General features: G+C 58.5%; 2 protein-coding genes across 5 annotated transcripts in view; both read left to right on the top strand.

The window, feature by feature from the left end:
* Positions 1-3818, top strand: part of LOC111160415 (mitochondrial ribosomal protein L38) — a 6104-nt gene extending 2286 nt beyond the window's left edge. The window contains exons 3-9 of the mRNA XM_022523517.1: positions 571-705; positions 782-990; positions 1501-1573; positions 1704-1749; positions 2731-2889; positions 3125-3261; positions 3459-3818. Coding sequence (XP_022379225.1) covers positions 571-705; positions 782-990; positions 1501-1573; positions 1704-1749; positions 2731-2889; positions 3125-3261; positions 3459-3595 — 896 coding nt within the window. The 3' untranslated portion in view covers positions 3596-3818. The remainder of the gene's footprint in view (positions 1-570; positions 706-781; positions 991-1500; positions 1574-1703; positions 1750-2730; positions 2890-3124; positions 3262-3458) is intronic.
* A 1809-nt stretch (positions 3819-5627) lies between these two features.
* Positions 5628-10594, top strand: LOC111160326 (tripartite motif containing 65). 4 transcript variants are annotated; one of them, XM_022523343.1, is made up of 6 exons: positions 5628-6067; positions 7329-7424; positions 7676-7909; positions 7996-8170; positions 8270-8335; positions 8830-10594. In XM_022523343.1, the coding sequence occupies exons 1-6, from the start codon at positions 5660-5662 to the stop codon at positions 9402-9404; spliced, it is 1554 nt and encodes a 517-aa protein (XP_022379051.1). In that variant the 5' UTR covers positions 5628-5659; the 3' UTR covers positions 9405-10594. The 4 variants fall into 4 exon arrangements, with proteins under 4 accessions (XP_022379051.1, XP_022379053.1, XP_022379052.1 ...); XM_022523346.1 differs by having other exon boundaries at positions 5975-6067; positions 7283-7424; XM_022523345.1 differs by lacking the exon at positions 7329-7424.
* The last annotated feature ends 1352 nt before the right edge of the window (positions 10595-11946 follow it).

The raw sequence follows: 11946 nt of genomic DNA, 5'->3' as shown, positions 1-11946 counted from the left end.
TTTTAAAAAAAAAAAAAAAAAAAAAGATTTTATTTCTTTATTTGACAGAGAGAGAGATCACAAGTAGGCAGAGAGGCAGGCAGAGAGAGAGAGAGGGGGAAGCAGGCTCCCTGCTGAGCAGAGAGCCCGATGCAGGGCTCTATCCCAGGACCCTGAGACCATGACCTGAGTCGAAGGCAGAGGCTTGAGCCACCCAGGCGTCCCTGCTTCTTTTAAGTCTTTATACCTTCAGCTAATTCAGCCAGGGACTCAGGTGGATGTCTGTGGCCAGGTGTGAACAGGCTTAAAGGTCATCCCCACCATAATTGAGATGATCATCCACCTGCGTAACCCATGACCTAGACAGTGTGACCTGGTTTAGGGATCAGAAGATGCAGTCTCAAGTCTAATCCAGTTGGCTTAGCAGGTGGACCCTGCTCGGGTCTGTGAAGCCGACTGCACAGTATGATTTAGTCTTGCGAATAAAAGGTAGCTTTACCAGCAGAACTTGCGCCAGTGAGAGGACTAGGTAGGACTGCCAGCTTCACTGAGACTTGATCCCACTTTCTCCAACATATCTTCCCTCCCCAGATCCCAAAGACAAGATTGACATTGGGCTGCCCCCACCCAAGGTCTGCCGGACCCAACAGCTGCTGGAGCGGAAACGGGTCCTCCAAGAGCTGCGAGCGAACTCAGAGGAGGAGCGAGCCGCCCGCCTCCGCACAGGTTAGCCCTCCCAGGGGAGGGGCCCCACCGTGTCCCTGCCCCCACCGGGCATCCTAACCAGCATCATTGCTTACAGCACGCATCCCGCTGGACGCTGTACGGGCCGAGTGGGAGAAGACCTGTGGCCCCTACCACAAGCAGCGTCTGGCTGAGTACTATGGCCTCTATCGAGACCTGTTCCACGGTGCCACCTTTGTGCCCCGAGTCCCCCTGCATGTGGCCTATGCCGTGGGTGAGGACGACTTGATGCCTGTGTACCTTGGCAATGAGGTCACACCCACAGAGGTAACTGCTCTCTCGTTCCCCTTTCCCACACTGTGTACAGACATGTCTCACCACAGGACCACAGACAGCTTCTTTTTGAAAGTACTTACAGAGGTGGTTTTTATGGTGGTTAAGAGCATAAGCATGGTACCTATGTAGGCCGGTTTGGGGTTCGGTTCTCCATCTCCCCCTTTTGATTTCCTGGTAAAGAGCACCACGGTGATTACGAAGGAAGGAATATAAGATGAAAAGAAGCGCCATCTTGGCGTGCTCCTGCCACTAACCCCTGCGCATTGATGTGCGGGCTACCTTGTGGTTCAGAGGAAGCGCTGGCCAGGCAACTGTGCGGGTTCCTTCTATGCGCTTCTCTTTGCTGACCTGCCCCCTCAAAGGACCGTCAGGGGCATTTGAATCAGGGTGGGCTCTCCCTTCTCCAAAGCTCCCTCAGATTCCTGCCCTCCAGAAGGTCGGTTTACAGCAGCTTGTCTGTCCCTGGTGGGGGTGACACCATCCCTGTTTTCTCCCCATCAGGCTGCCCAGGCCCCCGAGGTGACCTTTGAGGCAGACAAGGGCTCCATGTGGACACTGCTGCTCACCAACTTGGGTAGGTGTCTGGGGCTCACCAGGCCGCTGCCTCCCTCACCTCCCAGGAGCCAGGGCTCTGGGGAGCTAGTGGCGGGGCCAGGGCCAAGGGCAGCAGGGCCCGGCAGTGAGTGGGGTCTCTTTGTGTGCAGACGGACACCTGCTGGAGCCAGATGCCGAATACGTCCACTGGCTGGTGTGAGTACCTGGGCGGGGGAAGGGGTCAGAGACGTGTGAGGAGGCGCTGGTGTGCTGGAAAGAGCTGCACCTGAATGTCAGTCTCGGCTCCACCAGGGATTGGCGGTGGGATTTTGGTTTAAACCTCCACCCCATCCCCGCCACCCGCTGGGTGGCGGCCTGCACTGCTGCTTCCGGACGCTGTCAGGAGCCTGTAATCCACTGGCTGAAGACAGGTCTGGAAGAAAAAGCAGGCAGTAGGCCTTGGCTGTTCTCACAGGCCTCTTGTCTCCCTGAACTCATTTCCTCATCTGGAAATCTAGGGCGATGCCACCCCAAGCCTTAGCCACCCTGAGGGGCTCTGTGACAATCAGATGGGAGAAGTACGGCGAGAGGCCTCTGGCAGCTGTGGCCGCCCAAGCTGGGCTTCTTCTGTTTTCTCAGTGGCCTTTGGCTCTGGCGCCACAGTGGTGGAGGTCAGGCGGCTGACCCCAGCTTTGGGACTTCTGGGTGATTGGGGCCTGTGACCGGGAGGCTGGTTTCTATCATTTTTAGTCAACTGCAGTTACCAGTCTGAGCAGAGGGACTCTCTGGGGAGTTCTGTGTGGGGCAGGTTAGTAGCCATCATGGTGTCGTGATGGGCAGACGCTCCCTGACAAACCCCGGAGCCTTCAGGAAACAGAGATGCAGCCCAGAGCCGGTGTGGCTCTACAGCCGGCCCCACTGGCTCGCTGCGGCCTAGTAAACGGTCTGCTAGACCTCACTCTCTCCCTGACCATCTGGAGGACACCCATCCCCAGCCTCTGAGCCCCTCCTGTTCCCTTCACAAGTTTGGAATCTATCCAGGGGGTCCCAGAGCTGGGCCTCCTACTAGACTGTCGGATGAAGATCATTTAGGGTTTGTCCTCCCAGGAAGTGGCATCAGTCTCTAGGGAATACGCGGATGGAAATCTCCCGCTGCCACCTTCCTTGATAATTCATGGATACTTTTCCTCCCTCCAGAACCAATATCCCAGGCAACAGCGTGGCTGAAGGACAGGAGACTTGTCCATACCTGCCCCCCTTCCCTGCCCGCGGCTCCGGCTTCCACCGCTTCGCCTTCCTGCTCTTCAAGCAGGATAAGCCAATTGACTTCTCTGGGGACACCCGGCCCTCACCCTGGTAATCTCCCCCTTCCCACCTCGCAAACACATTCTATTCCGTCTCGGGCCACCTTCCCGAGGAGTGGTCTGTCCTGCTCGGTTCTGTCTTCTAACTTGGGCTTGAGGTGGGCAGCAGGGTAGTTGTGCTAGGCAGATCCTAAGGGGCTTCTCAGGATTCCCTGTGGGGCTGCGGGAGGGGTGTGGGGCTCTGAGGCCCCATTCCCTGCTCTTAAATGCTCCCCATCTTCTTATAGCTACCAGCTTGCCCAGCGGACCTTCCATACTTTTGATTTCTACAAGAAGCACCAGGAAGCCATGACACCAGCTGGTCTGGCCTTTTTCCAGTGCCGCTGGGATGATTCGGTCACCCACATCTTCCACCAGCTTTTGGGTAAGGCCAGAGTGGGCTGGGGGTGGGGCAGGGGCAGCTGGCCTGAGCTCACAGGCCTCTCCTGACCTGCCGGGGAGAAGTGCCACTGGCAGGCACGCCACTCCTTGGGTGGGCGGGCTGGGCAGTCGCAGGCTAACAGACGAGGGAAAGGGGCTCAGTCCAGCGTCAGTCCACACCCGTACCCCCTCTTCCTACAGACATGCGGGAGCCTGTGTTTGAGTTCGTGCGGCCGCCCCCTTACCACCCCAAGCAGAAGCGCTTCCCCCACCGGCAGCCCCTGCGCTACCTGGACCGGTACAGGGACAGTCACGAACCCACCTATGGCATCTACTAAGTGGCCAGAGTGCCCCACCCACCTCAGAAAGCAGACCGGGCCTCGGGATCCACCAGCAGGGACAATAAAGACAGCTCCACTGCGCAGGGCTGTGGGCTTCTAGGCCCTGCCTGAGGCAGCCCCTTTGTGGCCCTCCCAGCAGGGCCAGGGTTTGCGAATGAAAAGAGCTCTCCGGGAGTGGTGGCAGGGGTGGGACATGTGAATAAAGATGATTTTTGCTGTAGCTAGTCTGGATCTGTGTTCTGGGAGTGCTCCAACCCCACGATGGCTCTGTAATCCTCCATGGATGGAAAGAGAACTGCCTTCCACCTCAGGAGGTGAGCCCCTCAACTCTGCCTCTGAAGGGTGTTGGGCCCTGAGATCAGGGGGCTGGAGACGGGTCCAGAAGAAAGGCAGTGGGGCTTGGCTGCTCCCACAGAGCTCTTGAAAGAGCTTTGCCAGCCCTGAGCATTGGTTCCTTGCTGGATATTCACAGCATGGTTGGTGGCAGGCTCCCAGCGACAGGCTGGGGTGCTCTGAGCAGCAGGTGTGAGACCTCTGAGCACACCCAGAAGCCCCCGTACCCTTCTGTGTGGTTAGTGTGTTTTTTCTCCTCTCTCTAAGTAGCCAGTCAAGAGGAGACCTACCTTCCCCATATTACAACACAGAAGATGGAGTGCTGCATTGCAGCGAGAGGGAACCCTGCCTCAAAGTTAGGCCAGATTAGAAAAACAAGAATTAATCCTCTGTCAACTCCCTGTGGCCCAGCGCACTGCCCCAGGGCAGGTGGGTTAGACCCAGAATCCCTCTCCTCTGCTAATCTTCTATAAAAAGTGAGGTTCCAGGGGCGTCTGGGTGGCTCAGGTCACAATCCTGGGGTCCTGGACTCAAGCCCTGCATTGGGCTCCCTCTCCTTCTGATACACCCCTACCCCTTATGTGCTCACTCTCTGCTCTCTCCTTCAAATCTTTAAATTAAAAAAAGAGGGGCGCCTGGGTGGCTCAGTGGGTTAAAGCCTCTGCCTTCCGCTCAGGTCATGATCCCAGGGTCCTGGGATCGAGCCCCGCATGGGGCTCTCTGCTCAGCGCGGAGCCTGCTTCCTCCTCTCTCTCTGCCTGCTCTCTGCCTACTTCTGATCTCTGTCAAGTAAATAAATAAAATCTTTAAATAAATAAATAAATAAATAAATAAATAAATAAAAAGTGAGGTCCCGGAACTCCCCACCTGCGAACAAGGAACTCCCCAGCAGGGGGCCCACAGGGAAAGTGGATTCCAAGAGCAGTTGAACTGTGGGGGGTGTGAAAAAAACACTCGATTGGTCTCTGTGTTGGTGACCAGAAATTTCCACCTCACTGTTTACTTTAAAAGCACCAAAGTTTGGCGTAGCTTAGAGAAAGGAGACACCCCAATCTGGCAGATGGCTGAAACAGCAGAAGGAAAAGGGCCGCGGAGCACTTCCTGGCAGGAGAGGCCGCCAAGGAGCTCAGCCCTGTGCCCAGCGCTCTCGTGCAGTCTCCTTTCATCGCCCAAACTGCCGGGAAGTAGCTGCTGTTGTCCAGGTTTCCAGATGGGGGGCCCAGAGGGGTTGCGTGGGGGACTTCAGCCAAGAAGAGGCTCCGAAGCCCAACAGGGTTCCCAAAGTTTCTGGTACCTGGAGGCGGGGGCCGCTCCCCTACACAGGAGCTGCTTAGAGGGTCTGGGGGAAAGGGTGGAGCTCCCAGGGTGGGACCACCGACAGGCGGACCCCAACTCCCACCCTGGGGCGGCGTGAGGCAGCAAGGGTGGCTCGGAGCCCGGACGAACGGAAGAAAGTGGGAGGCGCGAGGGCCCAGGTCGGTGGTAGGGGAGGCGACAGCCGCTCGGCTCCAGCTAGACGCGCCCTCGCTCCTCCCGCCGGCTCTCGGGGGAACCCGCGCCCCGCCCCGCGCCCCGCCCCGCGCCCCGCCCCGCGCCCCGCCCCGCGCCCCCGCCCCGCGCCCCCGCCCCGCGCCCCCGCCCCGCGCCCCGCTGGGCCCGCCCCTCGCCGCCCCGCCCGCTTTCGGAAGCACCGGCCCCCGCCTGCGGAGCTGCGCCGAGGCCTCAGCCATGACCGCGCCGCGGCTGGAGGACGTGCTGACCTGCTCCATCTGCCTGGGGCTCTACGTGGAGCCGGTGACGCTGTCCTGCGGCCACAACTTCTGCGGGGCCTGCATCGGGGACTGGGGACGCGGCTGCGACAAGGCGTGTCCGGAGTGCCGGAAGCCCTTCCCCGACGGCGCCGAGCTGCGCCGCAATGTGGCGCTCAGCGCCGTGCTCGAGGCGATGCGCGTCGGCCCCGGCCCGGACTCGGCCCCCGCCTCTGGCTCCGCCTTGGGCGCGCGCTGCCCCCGGCACGGGCGGCCGCTCGACCTCTTCTGCCGCACCGAGGCTCGCTGCATATGCAGCGCGTGCACCGTGAACGAGTGTCTCCTCCACGAGCGGGCGCTGCTGGACGATGAGCGTCGGGAGCGCGAGGTGACACCGGGGTCCCCTGCCCTGTCTCTCGGCGCCCGGGCTGGGGCGGGCAGCTTCAGCAGGAGGAGGCTTTGGGATGTTTGTGTGTGTTCCCGAATAAAAGGGGAAAACAGGTGCTTGGAATAGAGATTTCGGAGATGGTGACAGGCCCAGGGTTGCGACCCCAGCACGGAGGGGCTGAAATGGAGTGAAGGAAAGGGCTCTGCAGGCGAGTAGGTTGGCGTGTTGGAGGGCGCCCCTGTGGCTTCAGAAGTCACAGAATGACGGTGAGATGTTACCGCTGAGGCCCTGGCATGCAAGTGGGCAGCGCAGGTCAGCAGGTGACAGCAACAGGGAGGGAGTGGCAGGTGGTACAAGCAATGGCACGTGCAGGCTGAAGGGGCATGTGCACGCCCAAGGTGTGAGAGGACAGACGCTCATCCCTGGGGGACAGTCAGGTGGAACTAGAAGAGTGTCCCTCCCCACTTCCTGCCTGTGGCACATTGTACAGTGGGGGAGGCCATGGGCCTGGACAGAGACAATGGGGCTGGCAAGATCTGACAGCTTCGGCCAGTTTATCAACTCTCTGTCCTGTTTTATCGTCTGTGAAGTGGGGATCTTGATGGCCCTTGACTCATAAAGAAACTGTGGCCTGGAAAAGCAGAAGCAAAGGACTCTTGACCAGGGGTTGGGAATGCTGCTTTGTCCTGCTCCCATAAAAGCACAACATTCTGACCCTCCAGGGTACCAGAGGAGTCACAAATAGGAGTGAACTCTTCTCCCCCATGCCCAGAGCTGGGGCTGAGGTCTGGCTGGGCATCTGGAAGAACCCACCCTGTACGTGTGCCACACTGCCCGCTGGTCAAATAGCTTCAGTGCTTGGACCTGTCACCCCTTCCCTGCAAGGCTGCGGAAGCCGGAAGTGTGGCTCCCACCATTTACTGACGGGGGTGGTGCGGGGTGTTTACAGCCCAGAGACCATGGGTGCTCTCTCCAGGTTGCTCAGCCTGCAAGAGAACTGGAGGCCGGGTTTAAAACCCAAGGCCTCTGCTCTGCCTGTGTACCTCCCCGCTCCGGGTTGGGAATGGGCTCTGTCTGGGTCTCCCGGGGACTCTGACCCCGTTCACGCCTGTCTCAGACCAGGGCCAGTCCACTGGTCAGCCTTGCCTGGGGTGGCACGAGGAGGGGATGCCCCACATCCCCTCCTGTTTGTTGATTGAGGGGAGGACTTCACAGCTATCCATGGTCCCCTCTTGTCACTTGTTCCCTGGTGGGCACCCAGGCCCAGCTGAGAGCCACGCTGGAGGTCAGCCAGCAGCAGGTGACCCAGGTGGAGAGGCAGCTGGAGGAGCTGCGGCAGCAAAGCAGCCAGATCCAGGTACCGGGCCCACCTGCTCTACCCCACTGCGTGCTCAGGCTGTGTCCTGTGGGCAGCCCCCAGGCACTCCCAGGACACTGGGCCGTAGGTGTGAGCTGCCTTGAAAACGCCTCTGGGCAGCAGGGAGGGAGAGACTGAGCAGGGTCGGGGGAAAGGTTCCAGGGGCCCTGGCTCCCCACATCCCCACCCCTCAGCCCAGAGGGCAGCCTTGGCCTGGGCCGCCCTAGGCCACCACTCTTTCGCCCACACAGACCTCGGCCTGCACCCTGGCCTCCGTGATCTCGGGCAAGTTCAGCCGCCTGCTGCAGGCCCTGGAGATGCGACGGGCCTTGGCACTGAAGGACATCAAGGTGGCCGAGACCCAGGCACTAGCACAGGCCCAGGATGCGGAACAGCGACTGCGGGGCCACCGGGAGGCCTTGGTTCGTTACGACCGCAGGGTCCGGGACCTCCTGCAGCAGCTGGATGACTGCACCTTCCTCCAGGTAGCAGGCCTCAGGGCAGCAGGTTGGGGAGACCAGCGTCCCTGCCCCCAGCACACAGGCTCATTGCAACTGTCCCTGGGGCTCAGGAATCACAGCTCCTGGCCCCCCCAGCGCCTCTTGGGCCTCTGACTCCTCTGAAGTTGGACGAAGATCAGCAGCTGGCCGGCCTGAAGGAGTCACTGAGCCAGCTGTGTGGCCTCCTCCTGGAGGAGGGGGACCGCCCCAGGGCACCTGCTGAGGCTGCTGATTCAGGCCCCATGGGTAAGGCTGACCCCACAGCGGGTGGGCTGGGGGGCGGGTCAGAACTCTGCCCACCAGGACTTCCCCGCCATTGCTGCCCTACACTTCTTTGCCTCCTAGAGGGCCCAGGTCCCCTGGCACCAGTCCCAAGCCCAGTTTGTCCACTGAGGAGGAAACTCTGGCAGAGTAAGGAGGCCGGCATATGTGTGCATAGACGTGTGTGCATTGTGCGTTCATGTGTACACTGTGCGTATGTGTGTGCGTGTCTGGGAGGGTGCTTGTATACCTGGGTGGGGGGGCACATGCCATGACTGCCCTGCCCAGGATGTCTGCCCCATGCCCTTCCCCCTCTGTGCACCTGTCCTAGGAGGACAGCCTCTTACATGTGGACCCAACAGAGCATGTAAGCAGATTCTGGCCCCGCAAACCTGGGCTTGGTTATGATTCTCGCACTAGTTACCAAGTTAGGTTATCTTGGGGAGCCTCAGTTTTTTTTCATCTTTGAAATGAGGTGGCTGCCTGCTGTGGGGACATCGCCCCTAGCTGCACGCCTGACAGCCGTGTGGCTTTGCCCTGGCAGAGCTCCAGTCGCCATCCCTGCCTCTGGGGACAGGACGGTGAGGGCGCACAGGCACCTGCCTGCTCACCTCCCCGCCCCCCCGTCCGTCTGTCCCTGGCAGATTACCGCAATCTGACCTTCGACCCGGACAGCGCCAATCGCCACCTCTACGTATCTCGGCAGGACCAGCAGGTAAAGCACCAGCACAAGCCCCGGGACCCGGCTGGGCCAAGCAGCTTTGAGCTCTGGCAGGTGCGGTGCGCCCAGAGCTTCCAGAACGGGCGACACTACTGGGAGGTGCACACATCTAACCACTCGGTGACTCTGGGCGTCGCCTACCCAGACCTGACGCGGCGCAAGTGGGGGCCCCACACGGACAACATCGGGCGCGGGCCCAGCTCCTGGGGGCTCTGTGTTCAGGAGGACAGGGCGCAGGCCTGGCACAACGGGGAGGCCCAGCTCCTCCCAAAGGTGTCGGGGCGGCTCCTGGGCATGGAATTGGACCTGGTTTCCGGCTGCCTCACCTTCTACTGCCTGGAGCCCAGGGCCCAGCGCCTGCATACCTTCCATGCCATCTTCACCCAGCCCCTCTACCCTGTCTTCTGGCTCCTGGAGGGTAGGACTTTGACCCTGTGCCATCGGCCCGAGGCCAGGCTCCCTTCGGAGCTCCAGGAAGAGGCCTCAGAGCCCAGCTGAGGAAGGAACAGGATGGAGCTCTGGGCCAGGAACAGGTGCCACCATACCTTTGTGCCCAAAAGCTGCCCAGACCCTAGCTTGGGGACCTGAGGCCACAGCGATAACGGGACCAGCTTTGGGCCAGGAGATCAACTCAGAACTAGGCTGGGCCACTTGGGAAGAGAGGTTGGGAGGGAGCCCCCAACCGGAGTTCGCTCTCCAGCATCACTGAAGGACACGGGGACGAGAAAGGGACTAAAACAGGAGGACCCTGCCCAAGCAGAGCCCACTTCTCCACGCCGCCGCGGCATTCTGAGGCTGTCGCGGTGCCCGTGGGCTCCTGGTCCTGCAGCGGAGCACGCGCAGTCAGGCCTCCCCACACAGTGTGGTGCAGCACACACACTCCGCGGCCCGCTGGCCTCCCGTGAAAGTGACGTAGCTCAAAGGAGTGGGGCGGTGGGCGGGAGGTTGGGGGCGGGCCACAAAGCATGGACAATTCCTGCAGAAAACCTAGAGAAAAGTGATTTTTTACTTCCTTCCTCTTTTTTTTTTTCTTAACATTTTGGTAGATCTTAGTTGCTTTTGTACATCCTTGTGATTGCATTTTAAAAACACTTGTGTTTTTTACATTTTTTAATTTAGCATACCCATTTTTCACGGTATTAATATTTTCCCCTGAATGATAACCATATAAACCGTCTTTCTAATGACCATCAGAATTTATTTCCCTAATACAGGTACCCTCCGCCCTCCAAAAGTTCAAGTTCTGCCGCTTGGCTTTCCTAAAAGACCTGCATTAGCACGGTTCCGGATTTCTTTTGGTTAGTGCGGACAGGTGCCATTGGAGTCTTTTGTAAAGCAAGGTGGCAGAAGGGCAAACTTGGGCAAGCCAAGGACACTCTCTGCTGTGTGCCCTTTCTGCCTATGAAAGCTCTCGTAAGGACACTCTACTTTTGGATTGCTCAGGGGACCCCATATCAGACACGTTGGCATTGTTTTATTTGGGGCTGTAAAAATTCCACCACGATGCATATTTCTGAGCAGGAAGCTTTGCCCCTATCTGTGGCTACGTAGGTAGGCTGAGTTCATTGGAGTTACTCAACAGAAACATAAGGGGCATGGTTTCTGGTTTCTTCTCAGGTCGTTATGTCAGGGTCTGCTTAAGACCCTTTCGCTCTCTCCCTCTACCCCTCCCCCCTTAAATAAACAAAATCTTCAAAAATAATAATAATGATGAGCACCTGAAGATTCTGTTTTGTATACACGTGGTCAAAATGAAGCAACCTTGAGGCAGGCAGGCCCTCCCTGCCCCCGCTCCGATCAGCCGTCTTAGCTGGGCACAGCCTCGGCCCCTGTCCCCATCACCCAGGGTGTGGGGACTAAGTACAGTGTTGTGTATAGCGCTGGGCCAGCGCTGGCTCCCTTTGTTTTTGTTTTTCCTGCTCAGATGATGCTTTCCTGATGTTACCTGGACATACGTTTTTGTTAGTGTTTCTGGAAGTGGGCACTGGGACCTAGAGCAGCTGTAATTCTGTTACTCAGAACACTTCACTTCTTGATCTGGGTGGTGGTTACAAGGATGTTGGCTTTACAACTGTTGGTGCTATATGTGCATTTTTACATACTCATGAATAATTATTTTGCAAGAATTTTTTTAAAGGATAACACATGCAATCCCGTGGCCCCAGCTGTGGCCCCAGCCGCACACCGCATCCTGCAGGTGGCTCCCCAGCCTGTGGCTCTGTTCGAGGGCGGGGCCAGGCCTCCGGTCAGTACAGCCCGGGCAACAAGCTTTGAGGAGGACTCCGCAGTTGGGGACTCCCCGGACATGGGGAGGGGGGCTCTCGCAGTGCACATCCTGACCAAGTGACAGCAGACAGTCACCTTGCTGCCCAGCTGGGCCGACAGTTGCTGAGAGACCCAGCAGCGAGGGAAGCAGGATTGGGCTGGCCCAGTGGCCGGCATTGCTGGCTCTTGCCATGTACAGATTCTGACCATCACCACCCCCAACCCACCCCCCAGCCCAAAGCCCCAGCACACATGTGTGACAAGCTGCTCCCACACCCTGAAAGGGGGAAAGAAAGGAAGAGAGCCCCCTCTGCTTCTGTGGTGGGAAGGGTTTGGGGTCTTCATTCTATGATAGTACGTTTTATCAGGCCGTCAGTCCTTTCCATATTGTTCTGTAGGAATGTTCCTTATTGTGACTGCTGACCTTATTTATGAGATGAGATGCTGCTGGCCTTTTTGTAGACTGTGCTTTTCAAGTAGGCATGGGGCAGGCATTTGCAAATTATTGGAAAGCTGCTTCAAATGAAATGCCCTCAATTCACCCAGTTCTGCCAGAAGTCTGTTTCCTCTCCAGGAAAAACACATTGGGAGGGGAAAAAAGAGCATGGATTTTGGGGTGTAACATTTGTGAGGGGGATTTGATTAGCCTGTGGGTGTTTCCAAAATCTCTGCCCCACCCGTCTAGTATCTGGGCTTCTGTGAGGCCGAATCAGGAGGATAGGCACATAGGCACACCCAGGCAGGGCAAGGGGACAGGAGAGATTTTAAAAGATGC

This window comes from Enhydra lutris, unplaced genomic scaffold (genome assembly GCF_002288905.1).
Source record: "Enhydra lutris kenyoni isolate GAN:26980312 unplaced genomic scaffold, ASM228890v2 scaffoldscaffold75, whole genome shotgun sequence".
Taxonomy (NCBI): domain Eukaryota; kingdom Metazoa; phylum Chordata; class Mammalia; order Carnivora; family Mustelidae; genus Enhydra; species Enhydra lutris.
Note: the sequence above shows the minus strand (reverse complement) of the source record. Positions and strands in the feature narration are given on the sequence as shown.

What these genes read in the sequence shown, in the direction of transcription:
- LOC111160326 (XM_022523343.1), top strand. Translation starts at nt 5,660, where the DNA reads ATGACCGCGCCGCGGCTGGAGGACGTGCTGACCTGCTCCATCTGCCTG. An exon ending in ATGACTGCACCTTCCTCCAG is followed by an intron (nt 7,910 to 7,995) that starts GTAGCAGGCCTC and finishes CCTGGGGCTCAG; the next exon opens with GAATCACAGCTCCTGGCCCC. An exon ending in TGCTGATTCAGGCCCCATGG is followed by an intron (nt 8,171 to 8,269) that starts GTAAGGCTGACC and finishes TTTGCCTCCTAG; the next exon opens with AGGGCCCAGGTCCCCTGGCA.